At 51.3% G+C, this 16,403-nt stretch overlaps 7 protein-coding genes across 7 annotated transcripts; 6 read left to right on the top strand and 1 right to left on the bottom strand.

The window, feature by feature from the left end:
* Positions 1 to 515: 515 nt before the first annotated feature.
* Positions 516 to 1,546, top strand: JCM6883_004565 (uncharacterized protein; the record flags this gene model as incomplete). Its single annotated transcript, XM_076632568.1, has 3 exons — positions 516 to 639; positions 1,021 to 1,347; positions 1,428 to 1,546. The coding sequence occupies 3 exons, from the start codon at positions 516 to 518 to the stop codon at positions 1,544 to 1,546; spliced, it is 570 nt and encodes a 189-aa protein (XP_076487540.1).
* A 668-nt stretch (positions 1,547 to 2,214) lies between these two features.
* Positions 2,215 to 3,758, top strand: JCM6883_004564 (universal stress protein; the record flags this gene model as incomplete). Its single annotated transcript, XM_076632567.1, has 5 exons — positions 2,215 to 2,704; positions 2,796 to 2,888; positions 2,952 to 3,142; positions 3,217 to 3,365; positions 3,422 to 3,758. The coding sequence occupies 5 exons, from the start codon at positions 2,215 to 2,217 to the stop codon at positions 3,756 to 3,758; spliced, it is 1,260 nt and encodes a 419-aa protein (XP_076487539.1).
* Positions 3,759 to 4,201: 443 nt separating this feature from the next.
* On the top strand, positions 4,202 to 7,314 carry JCM6883_004563 (sugar porter family MFS transporter; the record flags this gene model as incomplete). The annotated part of the gene is made up of 17 exons (XM_076632566.1): positions 4,202 to 4,333; positions 4,668 to 4,767; positions 4,867 to 4,908; positions 4,971 to 5,021; positions 5,093 to 5,186; positions 5,258 to 5,489; positions 5,552 to 5,939; positions 6,000 to 6,033; positions 6,099 to 6,112; positions 6,177 to 6,237; positions 6,305 to 6,328; positions 6,387 to 6,534; positions 6,604 to 6,681; positions 6,750 to 6,794; positions 6,868 to 6,997; positions 7,066 to 7,151; positions 7,213 to 7,314. The coding sequence occupies 17 exons, from the start codon at positions 4,202 to 4,204 to the stop codon at positions 7,312 to 7,314; spliced, it is 1,761 nt and encodes a 586-aa protein (XP_076487538.1).
* Positions 7,315 to 7,679: 365 nt separating this feature from the next.
* Positions 7,680 to 9,829, top strand: JCM6883_004562 (NAD(P)/FAD-dependent oxidoreductase; the record flags this gene model as incomplete). Its single annotated transcript, XM_076632565.1, has 10 exons — positions 7,680 to 7,740; positions 7,825 to 7,897; positions 7,991 to 8,001; positions 8,205 to 8,223; positions 8,290 to 8,659; positions 8,722 to 8,812; positions 8,875 to 9,137; positions 9,206 to 9,376; positions 9,443 to 9,619; positions 9,689 to 9,829. The coding sequence occupies 10 exons, from the start codon at positions 7,680 to 7,682 to the stop codon at positions 9,827 to 9,829; spliced, it is 1,377 nt and encodes a 458-aa protein (XP_076487537.1).
* A 195-nt stretch (positions 9,830 to 10,024) lies between these two features.
* JCM6883_004561 (uncharacterized protein) lies at positions 10,025 to 12,138 on the top strand (the record flags this gene model as incomplete). Its single annotated transcript, XM_076632564.1, has 7 exons — positions 10,025 to 10,520; positions 10,598 to 10,881; positions 10,939 to 11,425; positions 11,491 to 11,610; positions 11,677 to 11,772; positions 11,830 to 11,912; positions 11,971 to 12,138. The coding sequence occupies 7 exons, from the start codon at positions 10,025 to 10,027 to the stop codon at positions 12,136 to 12,138; spliced, it is 1,734 nt and encodes a 577-aa protein (XP_076487536.1).
* Positions 12,139 to 12,254: 116 nt separating this feature from the next.
* JCM6883_004560 (uncharacterized protein) lies at positions 12,255 to 14,492 on the bottom strand (the record flags this gene model as incomplete). Its single annotated transcript, XM_076632563.1, has 9 exons — positions 12,255 to 12,394; positions 12,468 to 12,765; positions 12,841 to 13,107; positions 13,173 to 13,242; positions 13,303 to 13,546; positions 13,607 to 13,969; positions 14,038 to 14,137; positions 14,201 to 14,244; positions 14,306 to 14,492. The coding sequence occupies 9 exons, from the start codon at positions 14,490 to 14,492 to the stop codon at positions 12,255 to 12,257; spliced, it is 1,713 nt and encodes a 570-aa protein (XP_076487535.1).
* A 469-nt stretch (positions 14,493 to 14,961) lies between these two features.
* On the top strand, positions 14,962 to 16,234 carry JCM6883_004559 (uncharacterized protein; the record flags this gene model as incomplete). The annotated part of the gene is made up of 3 exons (XM_076632562.1): positions 14,962 to 15,804; positions 15,879 to 16,029; positions 16,101 to 16,234. The coding sequence occupies 3 exons, from the start codon at positions 14,962 to 14,964 to the stop codon at positions 16,232 to 16,234; spliced, it is 1,128 nt and encodes a 375-aa protein (XP_076487534.1).
* Between the last annotated feature and the right edge of the window lie 169 nt (positions 16,235 to 16,403).

The raw sequence follows: 16,403 nt of genomic DNA, 5'->3' as shown, positions 1-16,403 counted from the left end.
GCGAGGTGAGGAGCTTGGCGAATGAGAATGAAATGCCGGTTGTCAGGGGATTCGCTTGAACGTGCGCAGGGCGGCCTTGTTGTCGGAGCCGGCAGTGATCTAGGACATTGGTCGAGACACGTAGTACATGATTCGGGTCGAAGAGAGAGAGTCTCAAAAAGTTGGAAACTTTCAATGTTGATCGATGTTCCCTCTCTTCCACCCTGATCTTCCAGCTACCTCATCGCGCACAATCGAACAAGCTCAAGTATCAAATACGACTGCCCCTTGTACTCCCACTCCCGAATCTTCTTTCTCGTCAAGTCCTCCAGCGTTTTCATCAACTTTCGAGTCGAATCTGCCTTGTCACCGCTGCTCGACCTGATCCGACCTCGACCATTGCTCCGTATGGCCAATACGACAACCCTCCGTCTGCGCTCGATGCTGCTACAGAAGTTCCCGCTCTTGAGAATAGACGAAATTCTTCTCGGGATCAGAGGGGACTCGAGCATCTATGAGGCGCTCAGAGTTGCAACATGGATGCGTGGAATCCTCAGAGGAAGATCGATATGCCGGAAGCAAGGTCGATCATTACAGACCGCACAAAGGAGAAGCACGAGACGACGGATTGCGGTTTTCAAGATTTGGTCGAGAGCAGATGTGAGTCTGCCGTCTTACATTCCATAACAAGGCAAAGCAAGCTGAGGGTACTTCTATGAGCGATGACAGAGACAGTGGTGTTTATCCTAATCTGAAGGCGCCTGTTTGAATATACATGCAGGCGTGAGTCGTCTCCTCCCGTTTTCCAGTCTTGGCGACCCTTCGAGCGCTGATGATCTTGCGAAGTTGCTAGTCAGGAGACAATAGCATCCGGCGAAGTGTTCAGCGACGAACCTACCGGCGAAGCTACGTCCGCTTCGATCTCGATCCCGCCTCAACTTGCTTCTCGAGCTTAGTTGCGATATCTTCTTATCACCTAGCAACTACCAGCGTTACTTGCATTCCTCACTCCCCGCTCTCTCACTCTTTCACTGTCAATAGGTAAATCGTCGAAGATCACCATCACGAACGACAAGGGACGTCTCTCGAAGGAAGAGATTGAACGCATGGTCTCTGAAGCCGAGAAGTACAAGGCCGAAGATGAAGCCGCTGCCGAACGTATCACCGCGAAGAACGGACTCGAGTCGTACGCCTACAACCTCCGAAACTCTGTTGACGGGGACCTCAAGGACAAACTCGAAGGTTCGGACAAGGAAACTTTGGAAAAGGCCATCTCCGAGACCATCTCGTGGCTCGACGCCTCTGCTGAAGCTTCGAAGGAAGAGTACGAGGAGAAGCAAAAGGAGCTCGAAGGTATCGCCAACCCTAGTGAGTTTTTAAATCTCTCTATCTCTCTCGCTCTTTCTACTCAGTTTTACTGACTCGTATCTCTCTCCCCTTTCTCACAGTCATGCAAAAAGTATATGCTGCTGCTGGAGGAGCCCCTGGTGGAATGCCCTCGGGTGGAATGCCCGGTGCTCCCCCTAACGCTGGTGGAGATGAGCCTTCGGTCGAAGAAGTCGATTAATTGAATTGACCCCGAACCCCTCTCTGTCTCTCTCTACTCTACTCTCTCTCTCGCTGTATAAACTTCCGTTCCGTTCTATAGTGTGTGCTTTCCAACCTATTTTTCTCTCTCTCTCTCTTCGTTCCTCTCTCTCGTTTTTGCAAAAATGAAACCACTGAAGTAGATTTTCTCCTCGCATTCTTCTCCCTCGTCTCGGTTCGTTCGCTTTCTCTGAGAGTTTCATGGCTCAGCCATTCAGATCGTCCTGTGAACTGCTGCTTCCCGAGCAAGACGCGCCAACTTGGAACAATTTGCTCGAAGACAACTCGAAGATCATTTTCGGTTTTTTCGAGAATAATCCGCGCGATTTTCTGGCGTTCGCGCTCACGTAAGCAACAGTCCACCATACACTCGGAAGCGATTCAGGCTCGTTGCAAGTAGTCACTTTTCGTGACGTTTCAAACTTACCTTGGCGCCTTCAAACCGAAAATCGCTCTCCTAGACTTCTCTCGATAAGCTACCTCGAACTCTACGCACTTGCTCAGACTCTACACCTGGTACACATCGGATCTACGACAGCCTCCTTAATCCCTTATCGACCATCTCTCCACATTCCCCCCCTCCTGAGTCGAACTCTCCCATCCCTTGCTCGCCTCGCCTCGTTGATCCGCCTCCGAGCTGCTCAATAGATGACAACACCTTCCACGGATGCTCCACCTCCAATCGCAGCTCCCGTCCGCCCCCTAGTCGACCGTCGTCGCTCTTCATCTAGAGAGCGAGGTGTTCTCCATCGGGCGTCCTCGAGTCAGTCCTCGAACACCCTAGCCAGTACCACGAATGGAGATGGTGCAACGCCCGGGTTGAGACCCGCCCTCAAGTGGAACTCGCATAATCAAACGAACTCACATCAGATCCGAGTCGAACCTCCGACTCCTGCCGCTTCTTCACCTGCGAAAGAACTCGGATCCCCGGCTTCGACGACAGATCAGGATACTCCGAGGGGTAGACGGAGCAGCGATGGAGGAGTTGGCGCTACGAGAAAGAGGTTGAGCGGAGTGTCGCTATCAGATGCGAAAGAAATCGAATCGAACCCGAGTTACCGGCGTAGGGTCGGATTCGACACGTTTGGAGCGGGTACGGATCTCGAAGGTAAAGCGAAAGCAACCGGAGGTGGAACTGGTACGTTGACTCTCTCTAAGAATCGGTCGCTCCTGCCCTCTCTACTCTGTCGAAATGCTCACTTTTCGTTTCTTTCGCCTCTCGATGATAGGAGTTACCTATTCGTTTACGGTCGGTGCGAAATCTGCTCAATATACGAGAACTCGATGGAGTCGAACTTTTCTAGTCTGCACAGATCTCAATGGTGAGAAAACTCTCTCAAGGTCTCGTATTGTTGATGCGAAACTGACTGTCATGCTCGATACAGAATACTCGGTTAACGCGGTCAACTGGCTCCTGAAGTCTCTCGCCGAAGACAACGACGAAGTCGTGGTTTTGAGAGTCATCGAACCCGGATCTTCGGCTCACAACGTTTGGAAAGCAAGTATGGAGGAGGCGAGAGAGGAAGCAGAGGATGTTCTCGAAGATCTCATGCAGAGAAACGCAGATGAGAAATCGGTTAATTTCATCCGTCTCAGCTTTGGCAAATCTCTCGAGTTCGACGAAGACTGACTCTGCATCGAATGGACTAGATGTCTTTCGTTGTCGAATTTGCGATTGGAGAGATTGAAGAAACGATTCACCGAATGATCGAGATTTACAAGCCGGATTCACTCATCGTTGGGACTCGAGGAAGACCAGACTCACTCATCAAGTCGGCATTCATGGGATCGATCTCAAAGTAAGCAATATCACTACTCCGGTCAGGCTCAAACTCACTCCATACTTTGATGATAGGTGGGCTGTCGCTCGATGTCCTGTTCCCGTCGTCGTCGTTAGACCGGATGACAAGGTTCGGGAAAGTCTCGAACGGCGATTACAAGATTCGAAACGAGGCCGATCATACGTATCGCTCTTGTCTCCTGAAGAGCGTGAGAAATACTTGACGACTTCCGGGGCGTTCGGAGCTGCCCTCGAAAGGACATCGACAGCTCCGGCTGCAGGGGACCGAGAGGACGACAACGAAGGTGGACGAGTTGAGTTTGCCGATGGAACAAAAGGAGATGGAAAGAAGGAGAAAAAGAAGAAGAAGGACAAAGGAAAAGAGTTCAAAAGATTCGGTACTTTCTCCTAGACCGGCGTCGCTCCCTCACTTCCCCTTTTCCCTCTCACTTCCTTTTGTCGCTTACTATACTAATGTATTTTGGTCCTGTCTTACTTACTATTTATCGCCCTCACCGTCCAGAGTCGAATCATGTGACATCAAATTTTCCCTCCTCCTCTTCTCTCTCCGTTTCTACGTTCGTTCACCGTCACCTCTCAAGCTCAGTACAAAGTACCGATCTGGGTTGGATGGCGATATCCTCGTGATCAAGACCCGATCGCTTTGGGCTTCGGAATTTCAACAGCTCAAGCAGGTCGACGTCACTTTCTTGTTGATTCATTTTTGGAACAAAACCAACTCGAAAACTTTCTGCCCCTCCTTTCCCCTCTTCCTTCACCCCTCATTTCTCTTTTTCGACTTCGAGGACCCCCATCTCGACACTCTCCACGACCACCACCGCGCCACATTGAAGAATGCCAAAACTTCGACAGCTCAACTCACACGACCAGGCTGAGGGTCGCTCCTCACCATCGCTTACTCATGTCAACTCTTCGTCGGCAGGGTCTTCCGCACTAGAAGAGAAGAAACAGTTGAAACAGCGGTTGGTGAATCCTCTCTAGTCAGTTAAATCTCACTTCCTCCTCGTCCTCCCTACCTGAGCAACCTTTTGCTGACTGTCGGATTGTCTACTATACTGTACTGTATCACTCACCTTCACTCCATTCGACCTCGTCGCCTCTGCTCTTCAACCCGCAATTTCCGCCTTCGTAATTCCCAATTTTCTTTTCCCAACCTTCGTACTAAACTCGACGTGACGACCTCTCTCCACACTCTCTCCGATTTCAACTCATAGCGGCAAATCGGAAGATGAGTTGATGCGGGACGTTGGCGAATTCGTTGAACGCACGTCTTCACGATATCCACGATTTGTTGAAAAAGGCGGCCCTCGTCGCGCAGGACAAGTCCAATTTCGATCGACTTCCACAGTTGGACGAAGAGGAGAAGAGATTCTTGAGGGAGGAACAAACGCACAAATTTCGTCAAACGAAAACTTTGTACTGAAAGCTTTTCTCTCCTTCTTCGAATCTTTTTTCCCGTGTTGGCCGTCCTACTGATGACTTTTGACCGTCGTTTACAGGGCAAGTCTTCATGTGCAGCATGTGCGCGGTCGTACAAGGCAGTGAGTCATCGACGTCTTTGTTAATCTGGAGTCGTCGGGCGCTGACACTCTCGATCTAACAGTGGATGAGACCGTCATCAACGGTGCTAATCTATTCTATCCCGAGGAGTTCGGTAAGTAGTCTTCTCTGTAGCCACCAGCGGCGGGACTTTTTGATCGATCTCATCTTTCTGCTGCTTTGCAGGGATTGGATCCGACTCGAAACACGATACCCTGCTCGTCGGATTAGTCAATGCGGCACCTTACCTCTGCTCGGCAGTGTTCTCTTGTTGGTTGACGTGAGTTTCCTGCGCCCGAGCGTCTTCCTTTGTGCCCCAAAGTACTGACGCAACAGATCTACGATTTTTAGGTACCCTCTCAATCGCTACCTTGGTCGACGAGGAGCGATTTTCTTTTCGACTCTCTTCGCTGGAGTCTGCTGTATCTGGGGAGCAGTGACGAATACCTGGTGGCACCTGTTTTTGAGCCGTATCTTCCTCGGCATCGGTATAGGACCCAAGTCCGCCACGGTACCCGTCCTGACGGCAGAGATTGCACCGAGCAACATTCGAGGAGCGCTCGTTATGCAGTGGCAGGTCTGGGTACGTCGCAACTCGGTTTCGCTATCATGCGACACCACGCTGACGACTTTCATTTCGCACAGACCGCTTTCGGAATCATGTTCGGCACCGTATCAAGCTTAGTCTTCCAAAGAGTTCCGGATAAACCCGGAATCACGGGTTTGAACTGGAGGCTCATGCTTGGTTCAGCCTGCCTCCCCGCCATCATCGTTTGCGCTCAAGTTTACTTGACCCCCGAATCCCCCCGATGGCTCATCCAGCGAGGCAACTACCGACAGGCGTACGAGTCACTTCTCCGACTAAGGAGGTCTCCTCTTCAAGCTGCGATCGATCTCTACGGTATTTCAAAGGCCCTCGAAGTGCAGGAGGAAATTCAAGCTCAACAACCTCGCGGCATGGTCGCTTCGCTCTTCAAAGATCCTCGAAACCGTCGAGCGATGCTTGCCTCGACTATTCTCATGTTCGGACAACGTGCGTTTTTTTGTCACTCACTGCTCAAGGTAGAAGCTCACGAGTCTTTCACCTCGACAGAATTCTGCGGTGTCAACGCTATCGCATACTACAGGTCCGTTCTCGCGATCATCTACTCAAGGGTATCCCCGTGCTGATAATTGTCGAACTTGAACACAGTTCAAACATTTTCCGTCAGTCTTTTCTCGACTTGCTCACCCTGCGACATGTTCTCACGCCTTTCTCCTCGTACTGCAGGCAACACTGGTGCATCAATCACCAAATCGCTCCTCGGTAGTTTCGGTTACGGTCTCCTCAAGTACGTATCTTTTTCCTCTTCGAAATCGAAATAGTGCGAAATCGTTGACTCTTGCACCGCTCTAAAGCTGGACCTTCGCCCTCCCCGCATTGTGTGTTGATTCTCTTGCTGCTCAAGTCGTAACCAAGCGCTAACTCTCGGCCCTACAGCTTCACCATCGATTCATTCGGACGAAGGAGTCTTTTGCTTTTCACTTTCCCCTTCCTCTCGGTCACTCTCTTCATCGCTGGATCTGGATTCTTCATCAGCTCTCAATCAGGACAACTCGCCATGGTCGTCACGGGAGTCTACCTTTTCGTAAGCCTTTCCTCAAGTTTGAATCGTTTCTCAGCTTCAACGATGCTAATTCTGGTGTTATCCATGCAGACTTGCTTCTACTCGTCAGGAATGGGCCCGATTCCGTTCTCATATTCGTCCGAGGCGTATCCTATTGCAGTCCGAGAGGTAAAGACTTTCGCGCAACCTTCGCCTCGAGAAACCCTGACTGACCAAAGCTCGTTTCATGATTCTAGGCTGGAATGTCGCTCGCTACCGCCATCACCTGGTTGTTCAATTTCGTACGGCTCTCTTCGGTCGCTCTACGAATCCAGGAGGTGTTCAAGGCTGACGGTTTGGATCCTCGCTATTTAGATCATCGCACTCGTTTTCCCTCTCATGCTCGTTTCGCTCAAGCCTTACGGAGCGTTTTACTTCTTCGCGACCTGGAACTTCATCCTATTCTTCCTGGTTCTCATGTTTGTTCCGGAAACGAAACAACGCTGTACGTACTCTCCTCTATCTTCCTCCGCTCGAGCAAAGGCTGATAATCCATGACCGCATGCACAACAGCTCTCGAAGAGTTGGACGAAGTATTCTCGATGTCGACGGCTCGTCTCGCGCGATACGGGCTTCAAACTCCAGCTCATCAATTCAAGGTTAGTCGCTTTCTCTCCATACACGATGCGTTGTTGCTGATGCAGCCTTCTTCTTTTGCAGCGAGTCATTCTTCGCAGGGACGTCAAGCGCCCGGCGCTTTACAACTACGACCCGTCGGAAGAAAAGGACACGCCCGAGATTCAGCATCGCGAAAAAGTCTAAGTTTGTCCTATAGCGATGCGTCTGCGTCCGTTCAGTTCTTCGAGGGGCATACTTGTAGTCCAAAGGGGTGTACATACAATCCAAAGGGAATTAAACACTTTCTGCACGGTACAATTTGCGTCGAATCGAGAGATCCAGCGAGCTTGACTGCGAACCACGCCCGAGCTCTTTGTCCCTAGCTCGCTGGGATGTGTCTTCCCTTTGTCTTCCACTTGTAAACATGCATTGTGCTCCGAGTGCGAGATCAAGACAGCAGCGAAAGAATCTCCGAGCGGAAGATGCGAACCGCGAGGAGATCAGATTCGATTATCGGCAGTTGATCAGCTTCTCCGGCTTTTATTTCCTTCACTCTCTACTCACCCGTCATGGTCGCCCTCACTCTACCGCCCACAAGAAACGTCGTCATCCTTGGAGCTAGCTACGCAGGTAATTCAGCGCTCTCCTCACGCTCTCCCGCCTCGCCAAGATTTTTCACTTTGTCTCGATCTAACCCTTCTACCTACTCCACAGGTGCGCGAGCTGCCGAACTGCTATCCAGAACACTTCCTTCTACGCACAGGGTAGTCGTGATCGATCGTCAAAGGTGAGTTCGAACCCATTGAAAAGAGCGGAACCGCGGTTCTTCGATCTCCGCTTCCGTACAATCGCTGACCTCCTGTAACGCTCTCCAATGTAGTCACTTCAATCGTGAGTAGATCTCCCTCTCGTTCCCTCGCTGCTCCGTGCTGTTACCTCGGCGTTGGCGATTCTCGAGAGATGAGGAGGGTTCGTGAGGAAGCTCATTGAGATGGAGACTGGTTACCAGAGGGCGTTCAGAGGACTCTGTTCACTCCGGACTACCATGGCTGACATTCGATCGTTCCCTCTCCACCCGTTTCGCTTTCGAAAAGATCTTTATTTGCATCCTCGGTAAGCTCTTGCGAGACCTCTACTTGCCTGTCGAGCCCAAAAGACTGACCTGTACACATCCTATAGTGTCTCTGTCGTTCCTGGCCACGCTCACAAGACTTTCGTCCCCTACGCCGGTGTTCTTCCTCAAGAATCGACTCCTCGTTCAGCCGGTCACGTTTTGATCCATGCCTCTGCGACTTCCATCACCGACAAATACATTGAACTCGACCGAGACCTACTCGAGCACGAACGGGATCTCGAAGGAGACTCGGAAGAGGTCGAGAAATTGACGGAAGAACTTCAAGATGCCCGACTCGACGCTGTTCAAAGCAAGAAAGCGCTCGCTGGACGACGCATTAGCTGGGACTACATGATTTACGCTCTGGGGTGTACTCTGCCACCTCCTCTTTACTCGCTGGCTCGAACGAAGAAGACTGGAGTCGCTTTCCTCGAGGTGAGCTCATGTGCCTCTGCTCCTTGAATGTTGTTCTCTCGCTCACGTCGATTGCGTCGCAGGCTCAACAATCTATCATCGCAAATGCTTCATCGATTCTGATTGCTGGCGGAGGTGCCCTCGGCATTCAATTTGCGACAGATATCGCCGATCGTGAGTTTCTTGCAAACCACTTCGCAGGTGAGACGTCGCTAACGCTCTATCCTTGCTGTCAGTCTACAACAACCCCGAAAACGCTCATCACATTCCTGAAGCTTTACGACCGGCGAAGAAGAAGCGAATCACCATCGTCCACTCTCGAGATCGATTCCTTCCCCTTTACAAGCAAGAAGTTCACGACGAGGTTATGAAGAGGATGGAAGAACTCGGAGTCGACGTCGTTCTCGGCGAGAGAATGTCGTTACCGGAAGACGATAAACCGGGAGAAACGAAGACGGTCCGAACTAGCATTGGCAAAATCATCGAATACGACTTACTCGTAAGCTCTGCTCTTGTCTGACATCTCTTATGGGATAGTCGCTGACGCGCAAACTCTGTCTCTTCTAGATGCGATGTACGGGTCAAAAACCGAATTCCCAACTCATGCGAGATTACCTACCCGAGACGATCGACTCTCACGGATTCGTTAAGATCCGACCAACACTACAACTCGACGCCTCCGATGTGTCACCGAAGAAGTTTAGCGAGAAGCTTGAGCGCATTTACACGATCGGAGATGTGAGTCTGTTCTCTCGTTCTTCATCTATTTATCTCACTGATTGACTTTGCTTATTGTGTTGGCAGGTCGCGGCCGCTGGAGTGATCAAGGCTGGTCACACTGGATGGAATCAAGCGGGCGTCGCCGTTGAAAACATCGTTTCGAGTCTCTCTGCGCAATCTTCATTCGACATGGACAACAAAGGGTTCAAGCTCACGGAGTACGAGAGGAGTCCTCCTCAGATCAAGGTCACGCTAGGACTCGTAAGTCATTCTCTCCCACAGCGCGAAGACTGAGCTCCAGACTGATCGATTTTCTTTTCGACGTTACAGCGACACTCTGTCTCGGAACTTCTCCCCTCGATGGATGCGAAGGAGACGGAAGTCAAGAAGTCTGACGAGGGCAAGATTGATGGTCACTACGAGGTCATCTGGAAGAATTTCGGAGCCGAAACGACGGACCTTCACGCTTAGACGTATTATTTATCTGCTTCATTTGTACATAGACAATCTGCAGCTTCTCTCGCAATTCGTAATCCCGTGTTGTTCTCCCTGGAAGACGATACAAGTCGAGGTCGCTAGAGACGACTCTTTGCGAAACAAAAGAGGTTGAGGAGCGCACGGTTGAGCGCACAACTTTCTTCGGCCTTCACTACCCGACACCTCACAATGCTGATCTCGGGCATCGCTATACCGCTATTCACAGCAGTACTGGCCAACTCGCAAGGTCTCCACTCCCAGTCGCTCCTCAAAGACGTACCCTCCCTTCCTCTCGGCTTGTATCGACACCTCCGAACGAGCGAACTGAAGGAAGCACAGGAAGATAGACAAGATTACTATGCAAGCAACTCTCAACAACATCCCTTCCTCTCCTCTCCCTCCAAACCCTCTTCTCGCTTCCCCCCACATACCTTCGATCAACTCGTCTCTCACGATCCAGACGTCCCAGCCTTCACTCAAGACGATGCCGGTAACGTCGTCCCTTCAACATTCAAGCAGCGATACTGGTTCGACGCAACTTTCTTAAAAAAGGGAGGACCCGTCTTCCTTCTCGACGCTGGAGAAACGAATGCAGAGGGCAGGCTGCCATTCCTAGAGACCGGGATATTGAGGATCTTGAGCGAGGCGACAGGTGGGATCGGAATCGTGTTTGAGCATCGATATTGCAAGTTTTCTTTTTCGAAATTCCCTTCTCTCCCCGTCAATAAGTCGGCTGACGCTCTTGAGCTCCTGCCTCGATAGATGGAGAATCGTTCCCGGTCAAGAACCTCACGACTGATTCTTATCGTTTCCTCACGACACTCCAGTCGATTCAAGACTCGAACTATTTCGCAGAAAACATCGTTCTTCCAGGTCTCGAGGACGTCGATCTCTCCCCGAAGAAGACGCCTTGGATCAGATATGGAGGAAGTTACGCCGGCGCCACGACAGCATTAGCGAGGAAGCTGTACCCCGAGATCTGGGCGGGAGGGATCGCGAGTTCGGCGGTAACTACTGCGATCGTTGATTACTGGGAATACTATACCGTGAGTAGCGTCAGTCATCCACTATTCAGACAGGTGCTGAGGCGATGTTGCTCGCAGCCGATCCAAGAACACGCCCCGAAAGCTTGTATCGACCAACTTCAAAACCACACCGCTGCGATCGATTCAATCCTCGCAGTCAAGAATTCGTTCCTCACTTCGTCCTTGAAAGCCTACTTCGGACTCCCGAACGTCACAAACGATGCCGACTTCGTCAATGCTCTCGCGGTACCTCTCGGAAGCTGGCAAGCTCGAAATTGGGACCCTCGAGTCGGAAGCAAAACGTTTGATCGTTTCTGCGACGCTCTCACCGACAACTCAACAAGCGTCACTTCTGCCGTCGACTTGAGTCTCCTGCCGTCGTGGCCATCGAACCCGAGGAAACAACTCGCGGCATTCTCGAATTACGCAAATTACATCAAAGAGCACGTCGCCGCGAAATGCCCTGAAGGAATCGCACAGGACGACTGCTTCGGTACGGATGTTTATGAAGGTGATGGGCTAGAGGAAGCACCTTGGAAATCTTGGTCATATCAGTTCTGCACAGGCGAGTCAACTGCCTCTTTCTCCTCTCTCTCTAGAGCTGTATTGACGATTCTCGAGCGTATGTAGAATGGGGCTACTTTATCGGCGCACCACCTAAAGGTCACCCTACTATTGTATCCCGCTTGCTCACTCCGGAGTACACTGGTCAAATCTGTAAGAAGGCTTTTCCTCCGGGCAAGCTCAACAGTAAATACCTTTCTCCTCCTGTCTCTCCAATCTGAATCCGCTGATCCGTCTTTCCTCGCTTTGTAGCTGTTCCCGCAACGCCGAATGTTACCAAGATCAATCAATACGGGTCTTACGACCTCAGTCACCCTCGTCTCGCATTCATCGATGGAAGTGCTGATCGTGAGTTCCTCATCCTTCGTCCGCTCTCGCTCCGAGCTGACTCTGCTCGCTGTGCAGCATGGATCGGGGCGACTCCTCATTCGCCTCATGCCAAACCGCGAAAAGATACTCTTCGCAAACCGTTCAAAATCATTCCAGAGGTGAGCCTCTTACGTCGACTCTCCCCTCTTGACTCGTACTGACGCGTTGATCCGACAGGGCGTTCATCACTGGGACGAGAACGGATACCTCGACCGATCGCGAGAACCAAAAGAGATTCAGAAGATTCACGCTGATGAGGTTAAATTTGTCCGGACTTGGTTGAAGGAATGGAGAGATCGAGGGAAATGGAAGATGGATCCTTCTAGATGGGACAAAGATGTCTAGCCGTAAAAGCTCTGCTCAGTCTTCTCAATGTAGCTTGCCGCAGATATAGGATGCGAATGCGATTTTTTCTTCTATTGAAATTGTACAACATGCCATGATCGATCATCATCATCATTCTATCGCACTTTCCAAACTTGAGCTTGAGTCTCCCGCTTCTCGCCCGCTTTCGTCACGACGTTCCAAACCATTTCGACGAGCAATTCTCGCGAATTGTCGGGGTTCTTCGCGACTTTGATCGTACCTTCGACTGACGAGCCTACAGTAGAGCGAAGAGAGAACGAGTCAGTAAAACATGGACTTGGCGAGAGAAAGTAGAGGGAAATAGTTACCGATTTCAACTTCGATAGGTTCTTTGAGCAAGAACGCAGTTTGTTTCCAATGAGTCGGAGTATCCCAAGCTCCCGTCGTGAAGAAAATTTCACCATCCTCTCCCTTGATGCTCTCTTTTCGGAGGGAAGAGTCGGCCAATCGAGCGGAAGAAGTGAAGTAGGTATCGAAATGAGCGAGGAAGGAATGGAGGAGGAAAGTCGTGGCGGAGGGGGAAGACGATGGGGATCGGTTGATGGGGAGCTTGAAAGGGGAAGTGAAGGATAGAGCGGCGATTGAGGTTGTTCCAGTGAGGATATCCTAGCAGACGAATCGAAAACCTCGGTCAATGCAAGGTTTTTGCGAGGACCCAGAAGATAGTCAAGAGAAACTCACGGTGATCGATTGTTCACCACTAACGACCTCTCCATTATCGTAGACCTCAATGATCGCTTCATCCTCGATTCCTTCCTTCATACAACTCATGTCGAATCCATAAACGTTGTCCCAATACTTCACTCGATCGTTGATCCAAGGTTGACCAGCGTACGCCGAGAGAAGGATTGAAGTTTGCGAAGGGATCATGAGACCGTTCGGAGCGAGGTACTTGTCACGAGCGAGGAGCACCGAATCGAGCATGCATTCGTAAAGGAGGCAGTAACCCTGAGGAAGCGCAAGATCGCGTTAGATTCATGAAGAGCGTATTGTGATAGCGAAGAGCAAATCACCATCCATTCAGAAATGATTACGTCGACTTTTTCAGGTAGTTCAATCTCCTCAACTTTTCCCTTGATGACTCTATTGACGGGTCTGATGAGCACGACGAAGACAGACCGATGAGAGGATAGAGCGACTCACTGAATAACATCCTGGAACCCATTCGCCTTGATATTCCTCATAGCCTTATAAGCAACGTTACTCGCATCGACGGCATAAACTTTCTTCGCTCCAGCTTTCGCAGCAAACATCGACAAGATTCCCGTTCCGCATCCGACGTCGAGAACAATCTTGTCCTTGATCACGGGGGCGTTCGCAGGGTGAAGGATGAAGTCTCGGTAAGCGTTCGTTCGAACGGCGTCTTTCAACATGATTTCGTGAATGTCTGTTCGTCCAATTCGGGAGGTAAGTCACCATACGCGTCACGAGCGACAGTAGAACTTACCATTGTATTGATAGCTCTCGAAATAATGCGCATCGTCCTTGTGAGCCGCTTCTCCGTCTTTCCTCTCTTCCTCTTTTCCCTTTCCCTTCCCCTTATCCTGACTCGCCTTCACTTCCGCTTCCTCATCTCCATTCTGAGCGCCAACGACTTGATCTAACCCCATAGCTCCACCACAACGATCCCTAACAATCTTGCGGAGCGATTCGTTCGCGGCTTGAGAGTCTGCGAGTTGCGCTTGTAAGGCTTCGATCAAGTCCCGTGCTGTGGGATCTTGAGCCGAAGGGGACGAGGACGAAGTGCCGGCATGAGCGGAAGTCGATGCGTCGGCGGAGGAAGAGAGGGAAAGTGAATCGAAATCGAGTTCTGCGAAATGAAAATCCGCTCAGAACGGTTGATTTTCGGCTCGAAGGATCAACTTGGAGAGGACTCACGCAAGAGCGCATCGTTCTCGATGACGGGTTTCAGGTATTGATCGTCGTCGAGGAAGGAAGCGTTACGGTCGAGTCGACGAAGAGAGGCCGGATCAGGTTTCTGTAAGTACGCTTCCGAAATGAGCTCGCTGAATCTCGCGAGCTAGATTCGTAGTCGACTCACGGTAGTCCTGATGTAGTTGATTAGGCGAATGCGCTCGAAGAAGTCTGTAGAAAGTTGAGGCTGTGTTAGAAGAGGAAAATTCGACGAGAGACCGTCGTAACGTACCTAGGGTGCCCGCGAGGAGAGGCAGATCTACTCCATGAGTTTCCTTGTCGTGCTGCAGAGCTAGTTGAGCTGAAGGGAAGGATTGTTGATCGAAGAGAGATTGAGCCGGTTGCGATTCTTCCGTCCAATCGTCCCAAGTTTCTTCGTCTGACGCTGCTGATGAAGAGGATCTACTACTGCTAGACATGGCGTTCCTGAGTGGTCGAGGAGAGTAAGTTGCGGAAGACAGGGGAGAGCTCTCACCCAAAAAAGTTTTTTCAAAAAGCAAGGCGCCTCTCCTTCTCTCTCTCGTCTCGTTTCTCCCCCAGCACCCGACAGTGTACGTTCGATCTACCATACCCACAGACATCAAGGCAATCAGCGTGGACCTGTCCCAGTACAGGCGTGGGAAGAGCGAGATCGATGGAGCAGAAATTTCAGAGGTTGCAAGGTCGACGCCAAATCTCGCTGGGACGCAGACTGGGAGTGCAGGGAAGGGGGGGAAAGCTATTATGGATAGTTCAAGGCATGATTCGGCGGGTCAGACGCTACTCAAAGGCGTTGATCGGAACATAATCTCGACTCATCTCTACAGAGCTAAAACGCTGACTCTCTCTCGCTACTCTCTATCCTCTCTCTCGCCGATCGCCACCTCGAATACACCCTGATATAGAAAAATGGCCTCCCGTCCCGTCGTCCAGGTTCGATCGCTCGAAGGCGAGTCTACCAGCACTCTTCCCCTTCCCGCCGTCTTCACCGCTCCCATCCGTTCGGACGTCGTCGCCCAGATCCACAAGTCGATCGCCAAGAACCGTCGCCAACCTTACTCGGTTGCTGAAAACGCCGGCCACCAAACCTCTGCCGAATCGTGGGGAACCGGTCGTGCCGTCGCCCGTATCCCTCGTGTTGGAGGAGGAGGAACCCACCGATCTGGACAAGCCGCTTTCGGTAACGTGTGCCGAGGTGGACGTATGTTCGCTCCCACCAAGATCTGGAGGAAGTGGCACGTCAAGGTAAACCAAAACCAACGTCGATTCGCCGTTGTTTCGGCCGTTGCCGCGACTGCCGTCCCTTCGCTCGTCCTCGCCCGTGGACACAAGATCGAAGGTGTTTCCGAGATCCCCCTCGTCGTCTCTTCCTCGGTCGAGTCGATCAAGAAGACCAAGGAGGCCGTCGCCGCCCTTCAAGGTCTCCAAGCTCACGCCGATGTCGCAAAGGTCATCGCGTCGAAGAAGGTTCGCGCCGGTAAGGGTAAGGCCCGTAACCGCAAGTACCGTCAACGACGTGGTCCCCTCGTCATCTACGGAGAGGACAAGGGTCTCGTCAAGGCGTTCCGCAACATTCCCGGAGTCGAAACCGCCAACGTTCGCTCGCTCAACCTCCTCACCCTCGCTCCTGGAGGACACCTCGGTCGATTCTGCATCTGGACCGAGTCCGCTTTCGCTCAACTCGACGAAGTCTTCGGAACCTTCGACAAGCCCTCGACCCTCAAGAACGGTTACAAGCTTCCTCTTTCCAAGGTACGCTCTATCTCTCTCTCTCTCTCTCTACGTGTCCTGAGTAGCAGTAACTGACTAGTGTTGTCGTTTTGTAGGTTACCTCGACCAACATCTCCGATGTTATCGCTTCCGAGGAAATCCAAGCTGTTGTTCGTGCTCCTCTCGGCGGCGCCAACACCAAGCGTCAAATTACGCAAAAGAAGAGCGGGCTTCGCAATCGTGCTGTTCTCTTCAGGTTGAACCCCTGTAAGCCTCTTTCGAAGACTCCTCAACGCAAAACATGTCTGACGAGAATTTTCTCTTTTCTTCTTTCTTAGACGCCAAGACCCAAATCCGTCTCGCTCTCGCTGCCGAGAAGGCTGCTAAGGAGAAGAAGGGCAAGGCTCCTGGACACAAGACCGAGAAGATCGAGGCTTCCGCCGAATGGCAAAAGTCTCTCCTCTCTGCCTAAACTCTTTCCACGAGTTTTTTAGGTTAGAGTAGGGAGATTTTTGAGGTGAGGAGGGTCAAACGGGAATGCGAGGTAGCGTCGACGACGAGGTTACAAGATCAAAAAGGATTTGGTGGATAAAAAAACTCGGGACGAGGAGTGAAAGACGGAAACTTGAGTGTGAGGATCG

This window comes from Sporobolomyces salmoneus (assembly GCF_050403485.1).
Source record: "Sporobolomyces salmoneus JCM6883 DNA, S_salmoneus_JCM6883_v1_ctg27, whole genome shotgun sequence".
Lineage (NCBI taxonomy): Eukaryota > Fungi > Basidiomycota > Microbotryomycetes > Sporidiobolales > Sporidiobolaceae > Sporobolomyces > Sporobolomyces salmoneus.
This window is presented reverse-complemented; position numbering and strand designations above follow the sequence as displayed.